This window comes from Pempheris klunzingeri, chromosome 18 (genome assembly GCF_042242105.1).
Source record: "Pempheris klunzingeri isolate RE-2024b chromosome 18, fPemKlu1.hap1, whole genome shotgun sequence".
Classification (NCBI taxonomy): domain Eukaryota; kingdom Metazoa; phylum Chordata; class Actinopteri; order Acropomatiformes; family Pempheridae; genus Pempheris; species Pempheris klunzingeri.
Genome location: NC_092029.1, coordinates 6988710 through 7014908, shown reverse-complemented (window position 1 = coordinate 7014908; position 26199 = coordinate 6988710). Strand labels below are relative to the sequence as shown.

At 42.6% G+C, this 26199-nt stretch overlaps 2 protein-coding genes across 2 annotated transcripts; both read left to right on the top strand.

Moving 5' to 3' along the window:
- The first annotated feature begins 3714 nt into the window (after positions 1-3714).
- On the top strand, positions 3715-4644 carry ora6 (olfactory receptor class A related 6). Its single transcript, XM_070849755.1, has one exon. It carries the CDS (start codon positions 3715-3717, stop codon positions 4642-4644), a length of 930 nt encoding a protein of 309 aa, XP_070705856.1.
- A 3636-nt stretch (positions 4645-8280) lies between these two features.
- magl (MAX dimerization protein MGA-like) lies at positions 8281-25694 on the top strand. Its single transcript, XM_070849604.1, has 22 exons — positions 8281-8830; positions 10506-11707; positions 12659-13124; positions 13307-13400; positions 13555-13668; positions 13765-13890; positions 14944-15057; positions 15235-15631; positions 16366-16573; positions 16742-16970; positions 17249-17427; positions 17609-17825; positions 18951-19174; positions 19374-19613; positions 19729-19987; positions 20481-21094; positions 21221-21318; positions 21418-21496; positions 21646-21810; positions 22985-23096; positions 23368-23946; positions 24032-25694. Exons 2-22 carry the CDS (start codon positions 10539-10541, stop codon positions 24922-24924), a joined length of 6576 nt encoding a protein of 2191 aa, XP_070705705.1. The 5' UTR covers positions 8281-8830; positions 10506-10538; the 3' UTR covers positions 24925-25694.
- Positions 25695-26199: the final 505 nt, after the last annotated feature.

Sequence of the window (26199 nt, the reverse complement as noted above, 5' to 3'; positions counted from 1 at the left end):
AGCAAACACAGAGACAAGTATAGGAGCACTGCTAAGTGTCTGGTTGTTAGGGACAAAGTGAAGCATCAAGGAGCGTGGCGATGTGATGTCTCCTTTAAACCCTCAGGAAAATTAGTCTATTAAACCCAAAATACCACACCTAGATTTTGTTTTTGAACAAAGTCAAAGATTTTAACTTTGGTAACAAAAGTATGTCCGTAGCTGTGGAAAGTAGAAGTCAGGATGATTCTCTTCTCACACCCCTCTCTTGTTGAATTTCCATATCACCCATACATTCCAGTTTTTGAGTCTCCTCCATTAACTCCATTTACCCTTAATTGACTCAACAGACAAGTGATTCTCCAACAGTTAACAGTTTACCACAAGTGTCAAACACATTTTATTTGGACAAGCTGGTAATTAAATGTAATTCTTCCACCGGGCAGTGTAATGCCTGAACAGCAGCTTAACAAAGTGATTGGCAACTGATGCACTCTGACTGCTGCAGCTCCCTGCATATTAACATTTAGATGACGTTTAATGCAGCATTGTAGCTGAGGTGCTGTGGCTCAAGTCCAAGTTGAGACCTAAATCCCTTTTCTCAAGTTTGAGGTTAAATTATGAAGATTGTGTGCAAGTTATAGCGGTTCGGTCCTCCGTCCAAGTCTCCATTTGCAACAATCCATACAAGAACATTACTTACTTTTACTCATCACTTTTGAATATGTAAAACACAAAAAAGCTCACATTTCCATCAGTAACTGATATTCATCTCACAAGTTATAACAACTGTGAATCCAGACAGACTGAATCCAGTACTGTGCCAACAAAATCAACACTAACTCAACCAATCAAACCTGAGGACTGCATTTTGTCATTTCCTAATAAGTGTTGTCACACTTTGTTGAAAATATCACAAATGGAAATCTAATGCTAAATGCATGTTTAGCCCACAGGCTCACACATCCCACATGTCTACTGCATCAGCTGTACAAACACATGACTGCTTAAGATTATGTGATGTCCACTGAAGTGTCCCTGGCTCAAGAAAATGTGGAAAAGTATGAGAGTAGTGCAGTCATATAAGTCTCTCTGTCACTGTCACTGTCCCTGCTATCAGCCACCCTTTTAATAAATACATTTACAGCACTTATTTGAATGTAACTGGGGTTGATTATTATGTAACAAAAATGTATAAAAAGCCATCATTCCTATGCTGGTGTTTTCACTTAGATCTCTGCTCAGGCTAAAGTTGTTGTCTGCTTACTAAACTACATGATCCAATCACAGTGATGGCAGTGTAACGTTTGAAAATGAAACTGTACGTTAGCATTATCATTGTAGGCATGCTGATGATAGCATTGGGCACAAAGCACCACTGTTCCCAAGTTCAACTTCACCAAACTGTTAGCATCAGACTAACTGTAGAGTTGCTCAAGCACTGATGTCTGGAATGCTTTTTTAGTGCCAAACCAAAGCAACCTTCCACATTGTTTCAGTCTAATAAGGGGGTTATATTGGGGGTTTTCCATAATACACAGTCTAGTGATTTTGTATACAACATATGGTTGCAACAGATTGTGATTTGTGGAAAACCCCAACTATATCTCACTGTATCAGACTGAAACAACACAACATTTTTGCATTAAGTTGGAGTAACAATAATAAAGAATGGCACATAGAAAAACATTCATTTGAAAGTAATCAATGAACTATTTAGCCTCTACAACAGGGGTGTCCAAACTTTTTCCCCTGAGGGCCACATACAGAAAAACATACAAAGGGCTGGGCCACTCACTAGAAGTGAGGTATATTGCTAACTTTAATCAGCCTTACCTCCACTTTCTTGCCCCTCGGCGGACACCGTAGATTCCTTTGCGCTCACCTGTCCCAGCTGGAGCTCCATCCGTCCTACCTCCACACAGCTCGTCCCATTTAAGTCCCATCATGCCAACTGCATCTGGCACAGCTTCAAAAACATCCTCACCCGTCGTGGTGCTCTTTAGACTGCTAACATCAAGCAGCTCCTCCGTAATGCTCTAAAAGTGATCCTCGTTAGTTTTTAGCTGTGCTCTCATCGCACACCGCGTCTGAAACTTTCTACACTAAATTGTTCTCTTTCGTTTCCTTAATTCTGCCGTTTTGGGTCACCTGTAGCACATTTCTTCTTCGAGTACTCATTTTATAGATGAAGCTGCCTCGTTCAAGACGGTTACTCCCCCTAGCGGTAAGACTAAGAAGTACAATACAGTCCTGCGCAGGTTCCATGTGTGGGCCGTGTTACAATACATTTTTAGAATTTCATGCGGGCCAATGAAAATTGGTCACCCCTGCCCTACAATGAAATGATCATTAAATGCCATTTTGATCTATAATTGATGATTATTGGATGGTGAAAAAAAACTTCCCTAAGCTGTCCAGGCTCATTGCGCAACACTTAGTGTACCCATTTGCTGCCAGTGTAGAGCTTAGCCTACACTGGCACTAATTACACACACAAACGCACACACATACACACACACACACACACACACACACACACACAAACACACATACACTCACACACACACACGCACACACACACACAAACACACACACACACAATGGGATTCACAATTAAGCTGAATCAGGATGCAGGGCTTGGTTGAAGATAACGTCTGCTAACTAGACAGCAAACGAAAAGAGTAAAAGAGACAAGCTGGAACATGAACTGGTCCTGTGTGAACAACAGGGTCTGTTCCATTATGTCTTTTTCTTGTTTGTCCACAGACATGCACACACACACACACTCACACAGATCCAGACAAATTCGTTATGTTGATATTCCAATATTTGTAGGCAGGTTTTTATCCAAAGTAACCACATTTGCATTTGAGGCAGTTTTCAGTACTGGTTTTCTTACTCTTAAAGACGTTTCCACTTGTACATTATGTTTGCAGGCATGACTGTGACTCAGCTGCAAACATTTCCTCTCTGATCAATGCTCATTTTCAAAATAAACACTGATAAATTGCACACATATATCAAGTATATAAGGCGGATATTATCAATTTTGATACTACTGCTGAGTTTCTCAAGGTCAACCTATTTATATCACTGCTCTTGGTCTAAACAAGCAAAGGTTTTTTTTAATCTCAGTATCTAAATTATATGTAATAGGGGTTTGGACACATCCCTTCAACATTTTTACACCACTAATTAATAAAAGGAGGGACATTGCTAGAAATAATTGCTTGTGAATGCGTAATAGGGGAGATGTTAAGAAAGATGCTATTAGGTTGTTTTTCAACAAGTCACATTAGTGTGTTGTAAATTAAAATATAGCATGCCAATGATTCCACAAAATGACAAAAATGAAGCGGAGAACAGGTGTCAGAGGATATGAATGTGCTCTTGCAGGAATTGCATTCGGTGATGTCAGCCGATGGAAAAACAGCTTTAAATAAGACACCGCACCGGTCTCAGGATGAAGCTTTGAAAAGCTCAGAGGTAAAACTTTAATGATTCCCAGCCTTCGATGTTTCCAGCAGCCTCTTGTTTTCCTTTCTATATAATGAGCACAGCCAGTCACCAATCTAGATTCTTGGCACCTTTGCGAACTTGATAACAAGGGTTTCTGGTCAGTGATGCGGCAAAGTGACGAAAGACAAAACAGGCTACAACTTCGCTCCAAGCTGGAAAGTCATATATCAGCCAGAAGAGACTTTATTTGTGTGATTCAGATTACTTTCAACAATGGCTGTTTCCTCGGTCAACCTCCTGGCCATGAGAATCTTCATTTCTTGCATAGGACTTGTGGGTAACATATTTCTCATCCTCTCCATCATTCAGACTAAGTTCTCCCGGATTAAAACCTTTGAGTTGTTTCTCTTGGGACTGGCCACAGCCAACTTGGAGGAAATCGTCATCGTGAACATCTATGATATCATCATCCTGCTCCAGCCTCCCTCCACCACCACCGGCACTTGGTCGTGTCGCTCGCTCAAGTTCCTCACTGTTTTGGGTGAAAGCACCTCCATCCTCTTCACTGTCCTCATCAGCATCTTCCGCTACCAGAAGCTGAGAGGTGCCAACAAGAGAGTCAACCTCCCGATCTACCTGGACAGCATCCGGTCAGCCTGGATGGTGAGTGGTGTCAGTGTGATGATCTCCATGCTACTGTGCGTCCCCATTTTTTTCATTAACGTTCAAGGCTCTATGGAAAACATCACAAGAAACAGCGGTGACTGCACTCCAGACTTCTTTCAGTGTAGTAAAGATTACTGTCCCATACTCAACTACTCTTACAAATACCTGTTCACTGTGGTGTGCATCATGCTGCCTCTGATCATCGTCACGGTCACCAGCTGCCTCATCATCACAGTGCTGCTGAGCCAGAGGAAGACGGTGGCACCAGTGGCGAGCATCAGCGGGTCCAGCCAGTTCGGCAAGAAGCGCAAAGGTCCGTGGCTCCAGCGCAGCACCATATCTGTGCTGGCAGCTTTGGGGTTGTTCCAGGTGGACTGGACGCTCTACCTGATCTTCCAGCTGTCTTTTAGCTCCACTGACTTTCCCATTTGGGCTGAAATTGAGTTCTTTATCTCAACGTCCTATACATCCATCAGTCCATATGTGTATGGGATAGGGAACAACATGCTCTCTCTCAAAAACTTAATAAAGAAGTAATTTAAAGCTTTTCTTCAGGCCGCAATTGTTTTTGAAATTGTGATGAGCTCTTGTTTTTAGTGTTAAAGCATAAAAATATGTGTATGAAATAAGTTTTTAGCACTGTTTTATGTAGTATGGTAGTTAAACCACAAAAAATGATTTGCGTAGACCTTTTCTGAGCAAGTGTTCTCTGTTCTGTCAAATCATGCAAATTAAGGCTTTTATTTAAATCTATTAAGAAATTAAGTAGCTCCTTCAGTACATTTATCAGCCTCACAGCAAATGCCCTTTTGCTGACTGTCATTCTTTAGGCCAAAAACACTAAATGTGTTTGTTCCTGGAGATGCTCTCTTACAGCCCAGCAGGAGGGAAAGCAAACCTTACAGGATAACATTCAATAAACACTAAAGTCTCTGTTTCACTCACACTGCCTCATTTTCTAATGCAACTCTACACTTCACAGCTGTATTTGCACATGGACACTGTACGAATCAACACGATCTGTGTTTACAGCACAATAAGTTAAGTGAATGGGTTGATCCAGGCACCTTAACCCTTTAACGTCCTCACCAAGAAAAAAGCAATGAAAAAATTTATTCTTTATATATTTTATTTCCTTGGGGCACTAATTACAAAAATCAATGTTTTTTTATGAACAGACCCCACATTTTTGGAAATATTGGCCTCTACCAAACGGTTGAGATGTCGCAAGTAAAACATGTTTTCAATAAGATATAGTGAGTCAAAATGTGCTCTACCATATGGTTGAGCAGAAGGTTAAAGGGTTAAATACAGTTATTTCATATTTGTGGATAAGATGTGCAGTTGTGTGCTGCATGTTGATGTGTAGCTGAACACTGAAGTGATCATTCATTGACGTCCCGCTCCCATAGTTTGATATAGTATAATTTAAATATACTGTATACATTAATTCTGTTTTCCATGAGGCAAAAGCAGGCAGGTGAAGTTGAGGTTAGACGTTTGTAACACGGCTGAGAAGCTGACAGTAAAACTTAGCATACAGAGGTCTCATTTTAGTCACTGAATTGAACTGTGATTTCATTTAGTTAAATGTATTGAGATCTGGGTGATCGCAGGCAGGATTTAAATCTCTGCTAATGTGGGGTTAAATGTGCCTTAAATTAAAGAGTAATTATCTATAAAAATAACTACAGTGAATGTAAGAAATATTTCAGCTTCTGTATCCTGCAGCAAACTTTAACAATAACTTTCCAGCTCCAAATTACATGATGTAAAACAGAAAATAATGTGGAGAGAGCCGAGTGTCTCTGATTAAGTGAGAGGAGCCCGGCTGCATGTGAAGACTGAGTCACTACTCTTCTCTGTCATGACATCTTAATTTGGACTTTAAATGTGATCTTAACAAAACGTTGATCACTTTTAAACTATATATCACGTCCACAGTCTAAATATAAAAGCAGTGCCTCATTAACTGCCGTTTTAAAACGCTGACGAAAGACTAAATATTATGTCTGTTTGTGGTCATTTTAAACTTGGTTTGACAGTTGTGACAGAGCTCAACAAAGGCCACACAAAATCTGTGCACCACTCTTTGTCTGTGCTGCCACTGCTGATTTTATATCAGTGACTTCACAGTTTGGCTGCTGTCAGGACATACTGTAGTATTTGTTATGCAAGTAAAATAACACAGACACACTTATTAAAGAGCTCTGGCACTGGTCTCTTTATATTTTCTGCAGATCATCTTATTCTAGAAGGAATTTTATGAAAAAAAAAATGAATTTGGATTTTTAGACTTTACAAAATAATGTGAAGCTACCTCTGTCTGGTGTAATGTCTGTGTGCAAGTATAACCACCTGATTTAATATCATTATTATTTTTATTTTTTTTTACATTTCAGTCTTCTAAGAAAATATTTTGCACCCAAAATTGAGGTTGCAGAGTAAATACAGTCACTTAACACGTAATAAATTGTCTTGTGAAAATATTTCCTGTGACTAATCAGGAAATATTATTGCAATATAACAGTGATTTTATAGGCTGTCACTGTCAGATGGTGCTTAGTGCAGAATAATTGCGTGCTGTCTTTAATATGAGACGTGTCAGCTGCTTGTAAAAGAATCACCATTACGACCAAATATTAATATATAAGGTGTCAGAAGGAGTGCACGGGCTGTAGGATGAAGAGGGCATGTGGAGCTCCTCTGCAGGAACAGGCTGCAGCACATCGCCACGAGATCCCCACGTGGAGCACAATAGATGGGTAGGTTCACGTGGGCTCCTCTCCCACTTCCTAGTCCCGGACAGACCCCGCCCTGCTGCCTGCGATAACATCTTACTTTGGACGTTGTGATAATTCTGTCTTCTCTTGTTTACTTGTGCGGGCTGAGCCATGAAGCCTCACTGCAGCCTCGTCTTTTAAAGGGAAGTCGTGTTTTGTGTCGAATTTTTAAGCCAAAGCAGGAAATCACAAAGGCTCAATCAATTCATCAACAAAAAAATGTAATTTGTTGTGGAGCCCATGTGTACAGTGACACATAGCCGAACAGCTGTGATGCACACTCACCATGTTTCTATTCATTTAGTGGTTTATTCATTGAAATATTTTGACATGCAGCATCTACAGCCCAAACTCCTCCCACACACTGGGTGAGGACGGTGTGGGAGACTGAAGCCTCCTCCTCCCACTGTGTTTATTTCACCTTAGAGTTAATTAATATATAGAAATTAGACACATATGCTGTGTGAGTCGACTTGAACAATCAGTGTTCTCATTTGTTATGTTTATTCATGCTGTCGCCAGCAGGACGTTTTGGTGGCCATATGTGGGATATTTCATTTTCTGAAGGGTGATTTAGCACCCTAGAAAATGCATAGGTGATATTTTTAGCACCCTAAGAGGACATTCAGTCCACTTATACCACAAAAATAAATGAATGACTCCCCGGCTTTGCTAAATACTGGGTTACTCTGGGTTAATAATTCATAGAGCAAACATTCATTTAGCCTACTGTATATTAGCCTGTGTTTATGTTTGATAGTGATCAAATGTGCATCCTGACCTAAATGAGAAAGCTTTTAGGCCAAACAGCGCCTACACCATCTGCATTTTCTTTTTAGTGAAGACTTTCGGCTTCAACTTATTAGCTACTTTATTGCAACCCAGTAAACAGCCATGTCTTCAAATTCTCCGTGCAACGCAAATGTGTGGAGACTTTTGTAAAATTAAAATTCGCTGTTTTATTTTTCAATAAAGTTCATTTTTGGCAAATATTCGCCGCCATCTTTAAAGGAGAAACAACGTCAGTGGACGTTGTTTTGCGGCGTCTTTTGGAAGTTGTAGCCAAAACAATAAATTAGTGTTGAAGGCCGCGGTGGTCAGTTTAGAAACACTTGGGATTATTAATCAGAAAACTGTGGCGGTCATCTGGATTGACGGTGTAACTTTGACGGATGTGTTTGGGTCAAATTTGTCAGACCCTGACGCCATGATGGAACAACTGGCCGGTAAAGTCTTCCGGGGGGAGCGTGCGCATTGGCTGCCGGAGCTCTGCCGCCATGGTGAACGTGTTACGTCACAGCTCGAGAGCACGGATCTGTGTGTTTGTGTGTGTAAGGGAGAGAGAGGGCGCGAGGAGCTGAGGTGTGTGTGTGTTTGTGTGTGTGTGTGTTTCAGGGAGGGTGAGAATAGAAATGTGAAAGAAAAAAAAGGTAGAAGAAGTAAAAGGAAGCACGCGGACAGGAAGAAAAAGTCTCTGAGCTCGAGCGAAACATCCTCGCGCAAACTTGCCGAGAGTTGTCCTCCTCACCGGACCGGCGCGCGGACTGAGCTCGAGGTGGGAGCAAGCGAGACAAAAAAAAAAAAAAAATCTCCGGGATGGTGGCGCTCCGGGACTCCCGCTTCCCTCGCGCTGGCGACCCGGGAATCACGCGCCATTGAGGAGAGAGAGAGAGAGAGAGAGAGAGAGAGAGAAGAGGGGGGTGATATTATTGTGCATGCGCTTTGGCTCCACCGCGTGCACGCTGGGGTCGGTCGATGCGAGCACACTGGCGTGGCTCTCTGTCGGCCTCCATTTGCCAGTTTGTGTTTATGTTGGAGGATCCCTCACCGAGCGGCGACGGTGACGACGGCGACGTCCAACAGTTGGAGTTTCACCGTGAACGTCGCTGTTACGTCTCCCACACCTTTGGACCACGAGGCGTCCGGGCCGGTGTCGAAAGGTGAGGCGACGGAGAAACCTGCAACTTTTCCAACTTGGTGAGCGTCGGAGCGGCGGCCTTCCTCCCCGCGGTGTGCGAGGAAGAAAGAGCTGTTGTCAAAGTAATTAATTTCACAGCCTGGTCGCTCGTTTCAGGAGGGAGAAAATAGTCACACGGAGAGCAGCGGGGTAAACCTGCTGGTTCTGGCCCGTTTGAGGCGCTCCGTCGGCCGATTAACACCTTTAGACTCCAGCATCTGTGTGCTGGTGTGACTGTGTGATCAGCAGGCTGCTCTGACCCGAGGAGGGCAGGACAACAGCAGCACAGGTTACTGTCTCTGCTCGTCCTCTGCCGTCGACCGACGTGATCTAAAACGGGCTTTAAAGGTAGAAACATCAGCGAAATGTCCGTTTTGAGTGTTTTATGTCTACTTAAAAAGGCTGCAGGCCTGTCCGGGCAGGTCAGCCATGTCTTCAGCTGGGTGATATCAGGTCAGTCAGACCTAAGAGGTCCCACTTCACGAAGTCCACTTTTCTCAGCCTGTGAGGAAAAATTATGAATTCAAGTTAAAATTATTCTGCTATCACCCCGATATTTACTATCGTATATAGTAGTAGTCACATGATGGTTTTAAGGTGTGCATGGCAATAACATTGGGACATACTTCTTGGTTTGATTTTCTGCATTTTTGAATATATAGTTCAGTATTTGCAATGGGCTCTGGTCCAGATTTAATTCAAAATTTCATGCATTTTACTCTCTAGTCTGTTATTGCGGATGCCATGCAACATCACTATCCTCCTCTTAATGTGGTGCCACTCTTCAGATCAAATCTGACAAACATTTAAGCATCCTCAGATCAGTTTCCAGTGATAAAGCAGAGCTTTTACATAGCTCATCATGTTGGATGTGATTTATTAATACGGTTTCTGCGTATCCTTTCACTGTAAAACACGTCGCACATGCTCATCAAAGGAGCACATTTGGCTCAAGGTTTTAAATAAGTGATACATTCTCCATTAGTGGCTAATTCATGTTTCAGGAGGGAAAGGTCTGCCGTAAAAATGCTCTGTAATGGTTTGATTCGTATTTGACTTCCTACTGGACACAACTGCTGTTCTATGAATCATGCAGATCAGATATGTTGAAATTTGGTCTGGGTGCTTTACGGTTTATCAAACAAACAACCAGCGACATGAGAAACCAATGGTTGAATGTCTTTTTAATTTCATGATATTGACTATAGTGATCTCATTTCCAATTTTGATGACACAGAAAATGTGATTGCACCTTAAATTCGGCAGGGTGATTATTTTTGGGCTGTTGTTGGTGCTGGTGGCACCTAATGCTCACAGAAACTCTATGTGGTGTTTTTGCAAAGGCTCTGAAAATGATCAATGACATGTTAAAAAATGAAACGCTTAATGTTTCAATAATATTACTACTAAACTCTAACAGTTTAGTTTTTTTTTTAAAGTGGAACTGCATATTTGTGGATGCACTGACTTGTTTACATTTCTTAATGCATCTTTTATGGCTCCCTCATTTATTGTGATGATTTATAATTGCTTTTATTCAAATTTGTCAGCATTGTTTGGGTTGTATTCTGCTTTAATGGTTTTGTCTGATTGTCTTACACTTATGTTTAGATCATTATCCCTGAAAACATTATTATTATTATATCATTTTCTGTTAGGTATCAGATGAAGTGGGACGACCACAGCCATTGATGATGCCTGCCACAGTCTCTGAACTCCCATCAGTGGAGGACTCTCATGCATTGGAGGATGAGGACGGGACCAATGCTGACGTCCCCTCCTTAGTTCCTCCTGCCACCGTCCCTTCTTCAACTCCTCTTGTTCCGACCACTACGAGACCTAATTTCACTAGTGAGACGATCATCGAGACAAAAGCTGTCTCCATGGCAAGTAATGACTGCAGCTCGGCTCTCTCCTCGCCTGCAGAAGCTAGCCCGGCCAAGCCAGCTGTAACGTCACCTACTGCCTTTGATGGAAGTGTAGAAAATAGCCCAGCTACCTCACATATTGCATCAGCCTCAGACTCCCTAAAATGCACGGGGACCAGCCTTGTCAACATATCAGAATCACCATCATCGTTGCCTGTGTTGCCCACTACCACATTTGGCGGTCCAGACCTGGAAACTGACTTTCCTGCTGTGCTGACCTTCAAAGGTGTCAGCGTCACTCTGGAGAATAACAGTGTGTGGAAGCAGTTCTACAGCTGTGGGACTGAGATGATTCTCACCAAACAGGGGCGCCGAATGTTCCCGTACTGCCGATATCGCCTCTCTGGCCTAGATCCTGAGCGCCAGTACAGTCTGGTCCTCTCTATTGTTCCATCGGACAAGTACAGGTACAGGTGGAGCACATCCAAATGGGAGATAACTGGGGCAGCAGAACACCAGGCCCAGGGTCTGATCCGGGCATCTTCCCACCATTACGCACCCTGTCGAGGCTCGGACTGGATGAATGGCTCGGTGTCCTTCTACAAACTCAAACTGACCAATAATTCCCAAGATCAGGAGGGTCATATAATCCTGCACTCCATGCACCGCTACATTCCTAGGCTACATGTGATACCTGTCCCGGTTGGGGACTTACCCACACCTGACCAGCCCATTGTTATGGGACCAGAAAGCATGACCTTTACCTTTCCACAAACTGAATTCATGGCTGTGACGACGTATCAGAACTTTCGGATCACACAGCTGAAAATTAATCATAATCCGTTTGCAAAAGGCTTTAGGGAGGACGGGAACAACTCCCGCCTAAACAGGCTCACTACAGAGACTCAACCTGTGTTGAAGACAGACACTCAGCCGGCTGATTTACAGCCTGCTAATCTCAGCGAAAACAAGAACGAGGTTGTGGATCTGAGGTAAGTTTTGTATAGTTCTTATGTATTTGTTCAGTCTGCAGCACATAGAAACAAACTCTGTGGCCACATTATTATGTACGCCTTTAATGTCTAATGCAAGCTAATACAACAGCTCGGCCATAAATTTGACATTTTACAGGTACTAATGGCCAGTTTTAGTGACTCTGTCAGAGAGCTATTAATTTCACTGTGTTTAATATTGGTTGTAGACTGGTTGAAGGTAAACCTACCACTCAATTAAAGCCTTTCAAAAAGTTTTCACATAAAATGGCCATTATAAGCTTAGTAAAGGTAGAAAATTGTACAGAGCTGTTGTAGGGGCCAGGGAGTGTGTTCACACATGGCATTCGACTGTGTGAGAATTATGGAACCATTTGAAATGTTTTTTTTTTTCCATTTTGTTTGTATGTGTATATACTCATCATGCTTTTGTCTTAATTTTTTAGATTTTAATGGCGGTGTTAAGAATCTATTATGTCCTATTATAACTGTGGTAATTACTAACAAAAACATGCATCCACTGCTTTGTCCGGTTCAAAAGAATCATTAAAGTAACGAAAACCCAATCATTCAGCTGAAAAGATCTGGCATGTCTCTGGCTGGTCACGTTAAGGAAAAATATATTTAAATTTTTGCCACTGTCTCCATCCCCTCTAGTGGTGTTATTATCTCACACATAGTAGATTAGAGGTGTTAGGGACATTGTCAGGTGTAGGATTTGGGTGATACTGGAACATAAGCATGCTATGCCCTGATAAGTACATAGACATAAGCTGGGAAATGTGTGGTCTGTCTTCAATTAAACTGCTGGAATTAGCCTATTAAAATCCTATCTCCACATGCTGTGCCCTCACAAATTAATATATCTTTATAATGAGATCACCATCAAACCATTTTCACTTTTTATTTGTTTAGTACTCATAAACAGAATTCCTTATTACTATCTTTCAGCATGAAGAATCACACCGTCTCTGCTTCGCCCTCAAATGAGAAAGAGACCAGACCAGTCCTGAAGCCCATAATGTCTACCTCTGCCAGGAATGGTGATCCATATGTCCCCTGTATAAGAGGCAAGCACGCGCTTGGTGAGCTTGTGCTTGTCCAAAATCGGCCACTTGTGGAACCCAAAGAAGAAACCCACGCCATCAGTGTAACCCCTGAAGAGCAGCAGCACTTAAGAGTTACGCCTTTAGCGACATCCAGGGCTCCCACTTCCACAATGTCTACCCCGGGACGATCTCCAGGGTACCGCAAGAGGAGGAAGAGGATCAACAGGCGTTGGGCAAATTCGCGGGGAAGAGAGTGGAAACCTGTGGCAGCCTCCCCCACGGTAGTCCACAGTCCATCACTGACTGTCGCTATGCAACCTGAGCTGGATGATGTAGAAGGCCTGCTGTTTGTGTCCTTCACTTCTAAGGTAAAGCACTAGAGATTACGGCAAAGAATGATCTGCATTAGGGTTTATTTGCATTTAATCAGGGTGTGGGGGCTCCTCCAGTTATCCACCTAATGCCAAAAAAGTGTGTTAATTTTCCACTGACGCTACACACATTCCTGAGATGGGGGTTGTTGAAGCTTTAATGTTCTTGTTTTTGACAGGAAGCTCTTGAGGTTCATGTCAGGGACAAGCCAGCCAACGGCTTATCAGCATCTCCAGTTCCCCTAATGACATTGATGAACTTGAAGCAATCGGGTAAGAAATGTAAAGATCTCTGTCGCTTGGCTGACCTCTGTAACAAACTTTATCCAGTGCGACTGTACTGTGGAGGTCATGCCTATCGCACATTTTCTCAAAATCCTGCCCAAACATATTGTTGCAACTTTCTGTTTTATATAAAACATTTCAGTGGAGGTGAGTCCAGAGACTGATGAGGAGAAGATGTCCCGCTTTGAGGCCATCCTGCTGCAGGACCTTCGAGTTCTGAAGCACAGACAGGTCATCCATCCTGTGCTGCAGGAGGGTGAGTTCACACAAACACACGTAAACATCCCAGTGGTTGACTAGATCGTACAAAGTAATATGATAGCAATATTTTTGATTTTTTCTTATTTTCTAGTGGGCTTGAAGTTGAGCTCCCTAGACCCAGCCATGTCCATTGACCTGCGTTATCTGGGGATTCATTTGCCGCTGCCTCCCCCGAATCCACCAGAACAAGGCAACACAACGTCTCTGTCCCCTGGTGGTAAGTTGTACTGATCTTTGGTAGTTTGTATATGCTTGATTATGGGTACATTGTTGTCCGATATCTGTTTGGACACAGAAATGTTTGGTTGTGTGCGTTATTATTGGGGAGGCGCTAGTACTGGTAAAGAAAGTTTCTCCATGTAAACAGACGCTTTCTGTAAACCTGCTCCTTGAACATCATTTATATGTTTTACCATATTTTCACCTGAAGGGAGACAAGTCAACATGTCAAGACAGCACATTTGCAAGTTAGCCTAATGTATTTAGTAGGGTAAATTACAAAAAGCTGAATAATAATTACCTCTTCCTGCAGGCCTCTTCTGTAGTTTGTGAGCCAGGTCAGGTTAGAGCTCTGTTTGATCTAGAGATGCAAGAATCAAGGTAACGCTGGAAAGGGGCTCTTGGTTTAGTAATGGCTTTGATACGGTCTACGTGTGTTTCAAATACTAAGGTCATGGGGGTCTGGCACTGTGTAGTTTCTTTATGCGTTCTTTATAAAGGTAATTGTAAATAAAGTAACGTTGATCAAAGGACTGCAGTTGTAAAGCAGAAAGCCCCCCTCAATAAGGATGGGAGTGTCCTCACACTTCAGATCTTTCCACTGTGTTACAAACGCCATGTTATCCAGTGAAGTAAACTGAGTACATGCGTAGATTGTACTCGCCATGGCATCCATGTGTAGAGCAGTATTGACATTGTTTCCATGTGATGTTTAGAAGAAATGTCGGTTTGTGTTTATATATTGTGACACTTAACAGGTTCACATTATTTGAGAAGTGTTATCATAAGTGTGGGCAAGTTATAGAGATTTATTTCCCTAAAAACAAAAATAACTGGACTACAGGAAGTGGTGTTTTGTGATAAGGGCGTTTTCTAGATGTTCATCTCTGTCAGTGAACATTGTATTCTTAAATAAAAGCAGTTTTCTCTTCAAGCGCAAATTCTGAGAAATCTGTATTTCTACTGCAGCACTTAAACCAGCCATATGAGGGCTTGTACATTGATGTGATGTCCTTTAACTGAAGGCTAATGCAGTGTGTTTCCTTCACAGATGAAGGGTTACCCTTCATCTCCCGGACAGGAAAGACAAGCGACATGACAAAAATAAAAGGATGGAAAAACAAGTTCATAAAAAGCAAAGAAACGCCTCTTTCTAAGAGTGATGGTAAGGTTTGCTCGTCTTGCTGTAGCTACAGTGCCCCTTTTTATCACTCAGTGGGATTAGTATAGTCACTCTAATTACCAAAAGATTAACTGTACTGAAACCAAGTGAATGTACTTGTGTCTGATTCATTATTCCTCACTGATGAATTAAAGTCTTGTCATTATTCCTCTCCCAAAGGATCGCCAAAGAACCTATCGGCCTTCTGCAGCAACATGTTGGATGAGTACTTGGAAAGCGAAGCCCAGTGCATCAGTGAGCGTGCTGCTGCCTTCTCCACCACCCCAGAGGGCTCTGTGGCCTATCAGCTGCCTGCTAAAAGCTCCAGCTATGTAAAGACCTTGGACAGCGTACTCAAGCATCAAAACGCTGCTTCCAGCTCCCCAGCAGGGGCCAACAAACCATGTCCCCTTTCCCACAAACCCCTCCTCTACTCTGCCCTAATGTCACCGGCTCCTCCTCTGGCCAGCCCTGCGACACCTGTTCAAGCAGCAGCTCAGTCCATACGGCCGTCTGCACCAACACATGCACAGCCAGGAGCTGTGTCGACGGCAAATACTGGTTCTTTTTCACAGAGGTTTGTAATCTGCCTTTATTTTCAATGCGTTTTGTTTAGTTCTTTTTACACTGGCAAATAATGATTATTTTCATTTTCCAATAATGTACATATTCATTTCTAAATCAATCCTTTGGTCTGGACAACATCAGAAAATACTGAAAAATGTCTTTTATTTCCTGAGGTTAAATGCAAACTCAAACCACCACTCAACATACATTTTATACATTTAGTTTTCTACGATTAGTCTCCACTTGTCCTTGTAAAGCCCATTTTACAGTTTCACATCTGCAGCACTGTCTGTTAATGTGAAATGCTAGTTTTTACAGGTCATATTTATATATTACCTTATTATTATATGTCCAGGAAAATGGTTGCATTTGAGCTAATGTCTCACAATGCAACTTGTATCTTTTTGTCATGTTATGTGGACTTTATCGGCTGAATGCAGGTCAATTTGCGCACGTTTTCTTTTGGGAGAATTATTATATATATATATATATACACACACACACGCACACACACAGATCCTCATGTACTTGCACAGTATGAATGATGCAGAATGAGTATCAGTGAAACCTTTTGTAAGCTTTCAGGGAGCTCCATCTTCCAAAAGCCTCACATACTGCCTTCCGTATAAACGCACTGTCTTGATTCTGCTACTGTTTTATAAAGAGCTACATGATGCAAACATTTTTCTTTTTGTAAATTAAAATGAGCAACGCTAATCTGCTTAATTCATCCTGTCTCTCCAGATTATCTGCACACCACCCAGGGGTCAGCCAGAGACCAGCGGTGAGCTTCGGGCAGAGACAAGGGATGACAAACAGACCTTCAGGTTTCACTAAGTTCCAGTTCAAACTGTTTCAAATGGAGATCGGAGCTTTGAACCAGGGTCTGAGCAGAACACAGCTGACTCCAGACAGACTGTCTGTAGCTCTGTCTGTAATGCTGACAAAGCAGGTATGCACCAAATTGTGTAAGTGTACTAGCAGGGTCCGCCCACAGTGTCATTTGATATTTGAAAGTACCTCTTATAATGTAAATTGGTAAATAAGAGGTATTAATAACAATGTTCTGCAGTGGAGACACAGACTGACGTATTGTTTTGATGACTCTCTCTTTAATCAGATGATGCCCAGTCAGGTCGTGAATGTAGCCCAGTGTCCAAAGTATGAAGCTCAACAGCCTGAATGTGTTCAGGAGTTCTGCAGACTGGGCTGTGTGTGTTCTAGTCTCCAGCATTTGAACAGAGGTCCTCTCCACTGCCGGCGGCCTGAATGCATGTTTGGCTGTGCTTGCTTCAAACGCAAGATCACCAAGCAGATGGAGAGTGAACAACAGAACCAGCCAGTTTACTGTAAGATCAAGTTATGTTCAAGCATGTTCGTTTTAATCTGACTGCTAAATCTGTGATGGTTTCAAAATGGATGGTTTAAAGCAATCAGATCACTGCATTCATTTGTAACTTAATCTACCAGGATTGCAGCATTTTATTTAAAGGAGTTACATTTGTAACACATAACTGTCATACATAGTTGATTTTTCTTTCTGTTTTTAGCTTTCACTTCCTGCTCAGTTGAGCAACGGCATTCTGCAACTCGCATGTTTTAATAAGATGTTTGTATCCCTCCGCAGCTATGACTAATATGGAACATGTGGTCCAGCCTCACCCGGGCTCTCGTATTAATAAACTGTGGAACCACAGTATTCAGGATGTGGATCCGGACCCTGTCTTCGTCCCCACCAGTGCTCCTCTGTGTTTGGCCCCTTTAAAGGTCCTGAAACGCAGCAGCGCACCTCGTCCAACGCAACCGGTAAAACAAAATCAGTCTCTTATTGGATTTAATAGAAGATTTTACACTTCTTTGTACTAAGTGTTTGATTTATGCATTGTGCGCTTACTGTTATTCATCTACTAGTTTAGTAGATGTAAAAATATGTGCTCATATTTTATATCTTAAAAATTGAAAATGTAAATGAAAATCATAATTGCAGATACAAGAAGAGGACAAGGATCCAGTGTACAGATACTTGGAGAGCATGATGACATGTGCACGTGTGAGAGAGTTCAACAGCAAGCCTCCTCCCGAAGTCACCATAGAGCTTAAGATCCCTGGTGCTTCTACACCAAATGCCACAGCAGCATTGAGGAAGACAACTGGTGATAACCAGCTGAAGAAGTGTCACAGAACCATACTGACACAAAAACCAGGTATGGAAACAAGCAACAAAAAGTAAATATTTTTTGTGCAGTAAATATTTTACCAGCCACAGAAAATTAAAGGCTCCATATGTAACTTATATAAAAACAGCTTTTTGTCATATGTGCTAAAACTAAAAAATCAGCTCCCTCCTAGTGCTCCTAATGTCATTTGGAAGAATCCACCATGCCTGAATGAAAACTACCAATCAGAGCAGGAGCAGTCTCTAAAGCAGTGTCAGTCACTGCTGTTGTACACGCTACACAGCCCCCACCCCCAACCCACACATGCTCTCACTCACCCAAGCCCCGTATATTCAGCACTGGTCTCAAGATAGCATTGCAAACACAGCGGCCGAGAAGTAACCACCAGCAACGAAAAAGCTGTTATTTCTTGCTGTGTGGAGTATAGTTTTGCTCTCAGTCCTGAGACACGGGGGGCAGAACCGCTGTGAAGCGCAGCGATATGTCGATTCTCAGGTGAGCAGCAACAGCCTGTTTCTCCGCAACAGACATCAAGCAATTCTCCTTGTCTGCTGCTTTATAAGCACACGTAGAGGTGATATCTATTAGTAACCTCGTGAATTAATAATGTAAAGCACCCAGCCCCACCTCTATCTAGTTCTGTCTGTTTGTATGTGTGTCACAACCAACAAATCCAAGTATGTCATTTAAAAAAACACCATCGCAAACAGCAGTGATAATAGCCTATTTTGTGAGTATATAGGATGGGCTTTTGAAATTTCATCATGTTGGGCGAGGGAAAGTAAAACTCCGGGAAAACAGATTGTGAGCCACAGCTCTGAGGCCACTGTACGCTACCCACTGTTCTGTGGCCGGTTTGCCATCTGCACTGTTACTGTTAAGTACGCCATTGTACCCCACCCCTGGCCTCTTTAGTTGTGGTGATTAACTTGTACATGCAGGACAGCCTCTTCTGCTGGGAAGGGCTTTTGAGAGCAAAGGGGAGGGACCTGAAAGTCAACTCTCTTCTCATTGTTACCAACAGCTACTTTAAATCTTCAAATCTTTTTTTGTAGGCATTCTTTTGTTTTGTTGGCTGGATAACTTACCTGACTATGATATTGACGATTTCTGTTGCTTTACACAACATTAATGTATTATTTCCCCTAGCAGAAAAAACTCAGGAAGCCACATCCAATGACACAGAAACAAGAAAGCAAATCGAGATCCAGTCAGTGTGTCAGTGGAACAAGGACCACCAAATGGTCCTGGAAGCTTTGTGTCAACGCATGAATCAGAACAGACTGTCTCGGCGCTTCAGTGTGGGACCTTACCGCATCCGCCCGGTCGCAAAGATCGTCATGCGGAAGCCCAGCGGCTCCATCATCACCTACAGGGTAGGTCTTTGTAAAGAAATGTGACTGTGTGATCGTAACAAGTGATTCATGTTCAGAATCTACTAAACGTTGTGATGCTAACAGCTGACCAATACCAGCCTGTGTGTAGTATAAGATCTCAATGATTCTTCAAATGTAGTTTTTGTCCTCATTTCATGATAAAGAGAAAAAAAAATCTCCTGCTCCACTCCACTTTTAGGTACGTATCAGTAAACCATCAAAAGCCAGTGATAATGATGAAGAAGAATTTGATGATAGTGATGATGAAGGGCATGCCAGTGGAAGCCTTGATGAGGACATTCATGCAGAAGACGAAGATGGCCAAATTGAGCCAGAGGTGCGATATGGAGTCACGCCCTTCCTGAGTGCTGTGTTACCTGCTGGTAGACTGAGAGCCAGGACCAAACCTGTTGGCTGCCAAGCATATGGACTCATACAGGTCAGACTCAAGGAAACTCACTCTATCTATAACACTACTGATATGGTTTTACCTGGAGTGGAACCACAGCTTGTTGTACATGACTAGCAGTATCTACAAATTTCTTGCTTCACAGGTAAATGGCAAATCCTACAATCAGGCCAGGCTGTTGCTGGGGAACATGGGATCTCTGCATCCAGCCAACCGCCTTGCAGCATACATCACAGGCCGACTGCATGCCCCTGCCAACTTTTCTTGTTCAAACTCTCAGAAATCAGACCCCACAGACAAAATCAACACTCCTGGTACTTTGCACATAAAGGCTGCTGGCACAGTCCCTCCAATTATAACTGCGGGGAAAACCACTGACCTGAAGACGTCAACACAGCCACCAGGTAAATGCATCTCGCTGATCTCAGCACAAGTACTTAGTTTTAAACTGATTGCTCCCCAAAGGAGGGAAAAGTAATCAACTCAAGAACCCTCCAACACAGAAACACCTGCAGCTACAGCTGAGTATTGAAATCATTCAAGGAAATAATACCACCACCCCTTAAATGTACTGCTTATAAATCAAGTTTCCAACAGATAAAACACAGACTTGTGTCTGTGTTCTTTCCATGTTAATCTAAGAAGCCCTAATCTGGCATTCTTTTTAGCACCGGTATAAATGCTAAGATTTTTTAACATTAAGGTAAACACTGCAAATAGCCCTAATTCATAATATTAAAGAAAATGGACGCCTTCATGTCTTCCATTCCCCTATATTTAGTCAGAAAGATTTAAGTCTACTAATGTCCTGAGATAAACGTTTCAAGAAGATATCTTGAAATAGGATCATTAATTATTTGTCTCACCACTCTGCCCTGCATTGTTTTGTTCATACAGCTCAGCTTTGCCAGCCAGACTGTTGGAGAGAGGGATCCATCACACTGCTGCAGCATCCACAAATCTTCCCTACCACCAACCCCGTCCACATTGCAGGCCAACGCAGCTCAGTCGGCCCCTTCCAGAACAGCTCCACGATCTCACCTGTCTCTCTCACCGTCTCACCATCACTGAAAACCCCCAGCTTCTTAGGACAGAGTGGGACCTATTCATTCAGGATCTGCCCCCCGGCTAACAAAGGCACCAAAGGCCGTGACCTACCAGGAGTCACCCTGCCTGGGGGCTTCACCCTCATTCAACTCCCCAAGCCTGGAGCTGGTGGAGCTGAATCTGTGAACACTACAAACACGGCTGGTGCAGATAAAGCCCCCACCACAAACTCTGGAGACTCAGCAGCTGACTCGAATGCAAAGTGGCTTGGTTTGCACACCTTTACTGGAGCTAAGAACCTGTCAAGCCGCAGAGCAGTGAAGCCTGAGCTGATGTGCAATGAGAGGATGCCATCGGATGAGAGCGATGCAGCTAACAGCCGGCAGGTGGAATCAAACATGGATTTCGTTTCAGAGGGCTTGAGCTCCGATTCCTCTGACTACTGTGGAGAGGGTGACGAAGATGTAAGTGAGGAGACTAAGAGAGGTTTTTGCTTGCAGCTGACCATTTGTTTCTCCAACTAAGATATAGTTTAAGGTGTATATAATCTGATTGTAAAAAATCTGCATGCTGAACACTGTTTTCTTCAGGAGGAGGTCGTGGACATTGAGACCATAGAAGAAGCAAGACAAGGGATGGCCATTGCTAAAATGAAAGAAGCTGTCGGCAAGGCACTAAGGGACTCCAGGTAATGCATGTGAATGTGTGTGCTTGTAAATGAACGGATGTACAGTATGTGGATCCGTGTGTATTTTCTGCTATTGAATGACGACTATTACAATTTCAGGCCCCAAGGTTTTGGTAAATTCTTCTCTACCTTCAGAGAGTCCAGTGAATTTGGACGAATGAGGGAAATCAATACCCAGGTACGGCCTTTTCACCGCTATAGCAGCCTTTTTCTCATGCAGCAGTTACACAGCAATGTAAACTTGATTTGTTTATTCATATACCATCTGTTTTGAGCACAAATCAGTTACTTGTATTTATTATCATCTCCACTGTCTCTCCATTCCAGGATCAAATGTACGATGAACATGCTGAGTCAAAGGCCGTAAGGAGGCGAAAGAATCACTCAGTGTTGGAGAGGCAGAGGCGCTCTGAACAGCGGGACCTCTTCGACAGACTCCAGACCGTCCTGAAGAGTGACCCTAGGGCCCCCAGGCTCCGCCTCCTCTCACTGGTCAGTTCCACATCCTGCTCAGCCAGGGTTTCTCAGTAATCAGTTATGTTGTTCCACAAACTACACAAAAGCAGAGAAACAAGAACAAGAATCCATATTACTGCGGTTATTGAAATGCAAATATTAATAAAGTAAAATAAATAATAATAAAGCCCCTGGAAAAAGAATTTAAAGTTGAGAAAAACCATCTCTTATCTGCTTCATCAGGACTGTGTGGGTGTAGTTTGATAAGATTTGATTGACTGCGGCCTGCCAACGTGAGCAAACAACCCCACAACTGTCAAGACATTTCAATTCAAATGTTATCCAACCCTGATTGGTTCCCAGAAATAAGTGACTTTTTCAGTTAGTCCACCAGGCTTCAAACCAGTGACATGAGCTCAGACAAAACAAAAAACACAGAAATCTCTTGTGTGAAATATCCCAAAGTGGTCATGTAGGATCTCGCCAGTTGAAGCATGAAGCTGGTAGAGAAATCTGTTTTCAGGGCCTTTAGGTAAATCAGACTGTAGTTAGCATTGCCAGAGTACTTGATTTATGCTACTTTGTACATCCAACAGTGTGGAATAATGATTAAAAACCTGATTTTAGCTGCCCATATTCTACAAATACTCAACAAATATTAACCAACTGACTTGTATACTTTTTGCACACTATATTTGCACTATCTTTTAAATTATTCTTCTGTACATTGCCCTCTTTTTTTATATTTATAATTGTTTTTCTATCTTCATTCTTGTGTCTATGTGGAGGGAAACGAACAAAGTAAGAATTTCATTGCTCAGTGTCACCATCGTGTTCTTACTGAGCACATGACAAATAAACATCTTGAATCTTTTAGCCTACACCCCTAAAAACACTTTTTTCAAAAAAAGAAATTACTAAGATATCATTTAGGTTAGGTTATAGAGGGGCGATTTAACAAATATACTCATAATGCAATAATTTTAAATCAAGTTAATTGTGATTAACAGCTTTATTAAATGCCCTCCAATGTGCACATCACCATCAAAGAAGAATGATGGGTAACTCTTCAGATGGTGTATTCCAAATAAATGTATGCATACGGCAGATCTGTGTAGGGCAGGTACCCTCAAGTTTGACAAGATTGTCCACTCACAGCTCCGTGTCACCGTCCACACTCACTGTCTTTTGTCCTTTGTTGTGTTTGCAGGCCCTAAAAGAAATCCAAAATTTGGTCGACACCTCCAAATATCTGGAGGAGAAGAAGAGGAGGCTGACTCAGATGCAGTCTATGTATGTGAAGGAGCTTTCCCTTCTGTCTGGTATGTACTAATTGTGTTGCTGCCTGTTGTTACATTTTATGCTTTATCTCACTTTGAGATGATTTATGTGCTATTTAGATATATTTTAGGAAATCAGTTGAAGCTTGTCCACTGCTAAGGTACTCCTCTTAAACATCTTGCACTTCTGTTGTATTGTTAGATTATTTGATTGCCACCAAATCTACTGCATGTACAGATCAGAGTAGGTGATGGTGCATGCAGTGTGTAGCTGCCTTTGCTGAAACACGTATGAAATTTCACCTTTTTATAGGGAAGTCAAGTAACCTGATAAAACACAAGCTGAAGGAGATCTGCGAGAGGCAGAAAATTAGAGAGAGGGCGATGAAATGGAGGCCTTTCTTTTCGCATCTACTCCAGTCCAGAGCTGCTATTCTGCAAGCCACTGCTCCTCAGCCCAAGCGCCATTCCCCACCCCTGTTACAGCCTGACTTCGTCATGGCTCCATCTCAGGCAAACACACACACAACTTCAAACAGCACGCACCAGACACCCGCGCCAGACTCCCGCTCTGTGCCACAAACGGTGTCCTCTCCTGCCCAGGCTGAGGTTACTGCACCCTCGCCGCAGGCAAGTAACCTGCCAGGTGAACCCGTGGCGTCAGTCCAAGACGGTCAACAGCAGCCTAAGTTTGAGAGCCAACAGGGCAGCGTTCCCACTTCTCAAACAGAGTGCCAGCCTCAAGCCCCCACAGTCGCAGCTCCACCTCAGGTCAGCGCAGCCCAGGATGGAGCGTCACCTGTATCCTCAACACGCCCTCCACAGCCCTTTGCTCTTCCTCTGATTCGCTCCAAGACCGGCAGAATCATACTTCCCTCATCCCTGAAACCAAGTAAGTTAAGACTTCATGATTTTAAATCAAATTCTATTCATTTATATAATTACAGGTTTGCTCACATATTTTCTTTTTCTCACAGCTGGTCAAGGCTTCTATACACTCATGCTTATGAAAGCCAACCAGAAAAGACAGCAGGATGGGGTTAGCCTGCAGTCCTCTAATGGCAACTCGTCCAAGAACCAAGAGAAGAGTTTGTCTGAATCTGACCTGCCTTTAGACTCAGAAGGCAGTGGCACCTTGGAGGACACAGCATCACAATCCTCAAACCCTGAACCAAAGCGCTCAGGTGTAACAGCCCCCCTGGCTGAGTTTTCCCTCCTTAACAGACCAATCTTTGTGCCTTCGGTCACTCGGCGGGCTGTGGAGAACAGCCACAAGGGGGGCGCAGCGGCAGGTTTGAACAAAACGGGGAGCACTGCCTGCTTGAGTTTTAACCACGTGCATCAGATTCCTACCTCCGTGCAGCCAAAGGCCAAGCCCAGGTCTGCTGCGGCTCGCCGTCGCCCAGGCAGGCCTCGAAAGAAACTTGTCAGCCCTGACGGTGACAATGAACAACGTGCTGTGGTAGAAGACAGCAGTGTAAGTGTCAGTGAAAGTGAAACATCTGTTCTAGCTGAAGAGAGACAAAGTGAAAAAACTACTTTGGAGGAGACAAAGACGCAATCCGGGGACTTTGAAGGAATGGTTAGTGATAACCCTGTGCCAGTCAAACGACGCAGAGGAAGGCCTCCAAAGAATAAGTCGACACAAGCAGGAAGCAGTCCATCTAAGTCCGAGGACAGCCCAGTCAGACTCTCTCGCAGTTTTAGAAGCTCTGATTCGGGACCCAAGCAAAGTCCCGCAACAGCCATCTTGCCTGGAGCCTCTCGGCCTTTAACCCGTGGCGCTTTAGGAAAGGACTTCCCCAGTGCCAAGAAACGCTCCTGGATTGACGTGGAAAAGGAACTGGAACCGGAGGTTGATTCTGAGTAGTCCTCGCATCTTCCCGTCGCTACAAAAGCCAACGCACAGTCACGTGACCTCAGTTGTTCTCTGAGCATGATGCTGCTCTTTGCTCTATATGTTAGCACAAAACTCAGTGGATTTTTTTTCATACTATGAAGAAAAGCTGTTTTTGATATAAAGGATATAAGAGAAAGCATTAATTGACCTGCTGAATGTATGAATGAAATTAATAACTCCCACATTCAGTCTTGACTTTGTTTTTCTAATATAAGTTTCCTCTTCACCTACATTCATGTTTACTTCTTCTCGCAGGATATTGAGATTTATTAAAATTATGTTGTTTGTTAGTCATTTATTTCCGATCTATCTTATGCAGATGAAAATAAAGCCGTTCTGACTACGTCAATCCAACACGTCAAGCCTTAACAGTGGAAGTGTAATGTCGTATGTTAATTTATGTCATTTTTATGGAGCGCTAGTTTGGCGTGTTATTCTCTTTTGGAACTTGATTTCTGTTACTAACTCAGTGAAAATCCTCTGTTGTAGCACTTTATGTTTTTTGGTAGAAACCACCCATGATGTTTGCTTTTGCCTTAGTCTGTCCAGTAACAGTAGTGTTCTGTATTCTGGGGAGTAACTTCAGTAATGTGCATAAACCTGTTGTGTTACAAGCAATCAAGATAAAAGCTATTAGCCATATACTGTATCTATAAAAATAACCTGTAAATATTGTATTTCTTTTTTAATTCCACTACATTTACTTTGTGGGTGATTTTGAAACACTGGTTGTCCTCTTACTTCAGTCAAATTGGAAAATGTAAAAAATAATGTAGCCTTTAAAATCAATAAAAAAAAAAACTACATGCATTTGTTATCGCCCCCCTCAGCTACTCAAAAATAGAGAAGTAATACAAAACGCAGGATTCCTACAGTCATGAAACCCCAGAAACGGCCTGCAAAACAACCAGGCCTGGAAAAGTTGAATTTTCTTGTGTGAAATGAAATGAATTGTTTCAGATATCTCCCGTGGATAACTGCCACCAATCCCATTTTAAGTAATTACTCTCCAAACTGGCAGTAAGTCTTTTTGTGTGGTCAGAACACACTCCATTACCATCAATAGACTCTATTAGTAATGTATTGTAGCAGCATTATCATGGCAACACTTCCATGTAAAGCAGACTTACTGGCTGTTATTGATTACCACAAGCTTTTTCCTAGATTATTTTAGAACAGATGAGATGTTCCTACTAATGATCGCATATATATGTTTGTTTTTCTTTTTAATCATTCCAAGGAAAG

Coding starts and splice junctions, on each gene's coding strand:
- ora6 (XM_070849755.1), top strand. CDS start 3,715: ATGGCTGTTTCCTCGGTCAACCTCCTGGCCATGAGAATCTTCATTTCT.
- magl (XM_070849604.1), top strand. CDS start 10,539: ATGATGCCTGCCACAGTCTCTGAACTCCCATCAGTGGAGGACTCTCAT. Junction 16,971..17,248: donor ACAGAACCAGCCAGTTTACT/GTAAGATCAAGT, acceptor ATCCCTCCGCAG/CTATGACTAATATGGAACAT. Junction 21,319..21,417: donor AAGGCACTAAGGGACTCCAG/GTAATGCATGTG, acceptor TTACAATTTCAG/GCCCCAAGGTTTTGGTAAAT.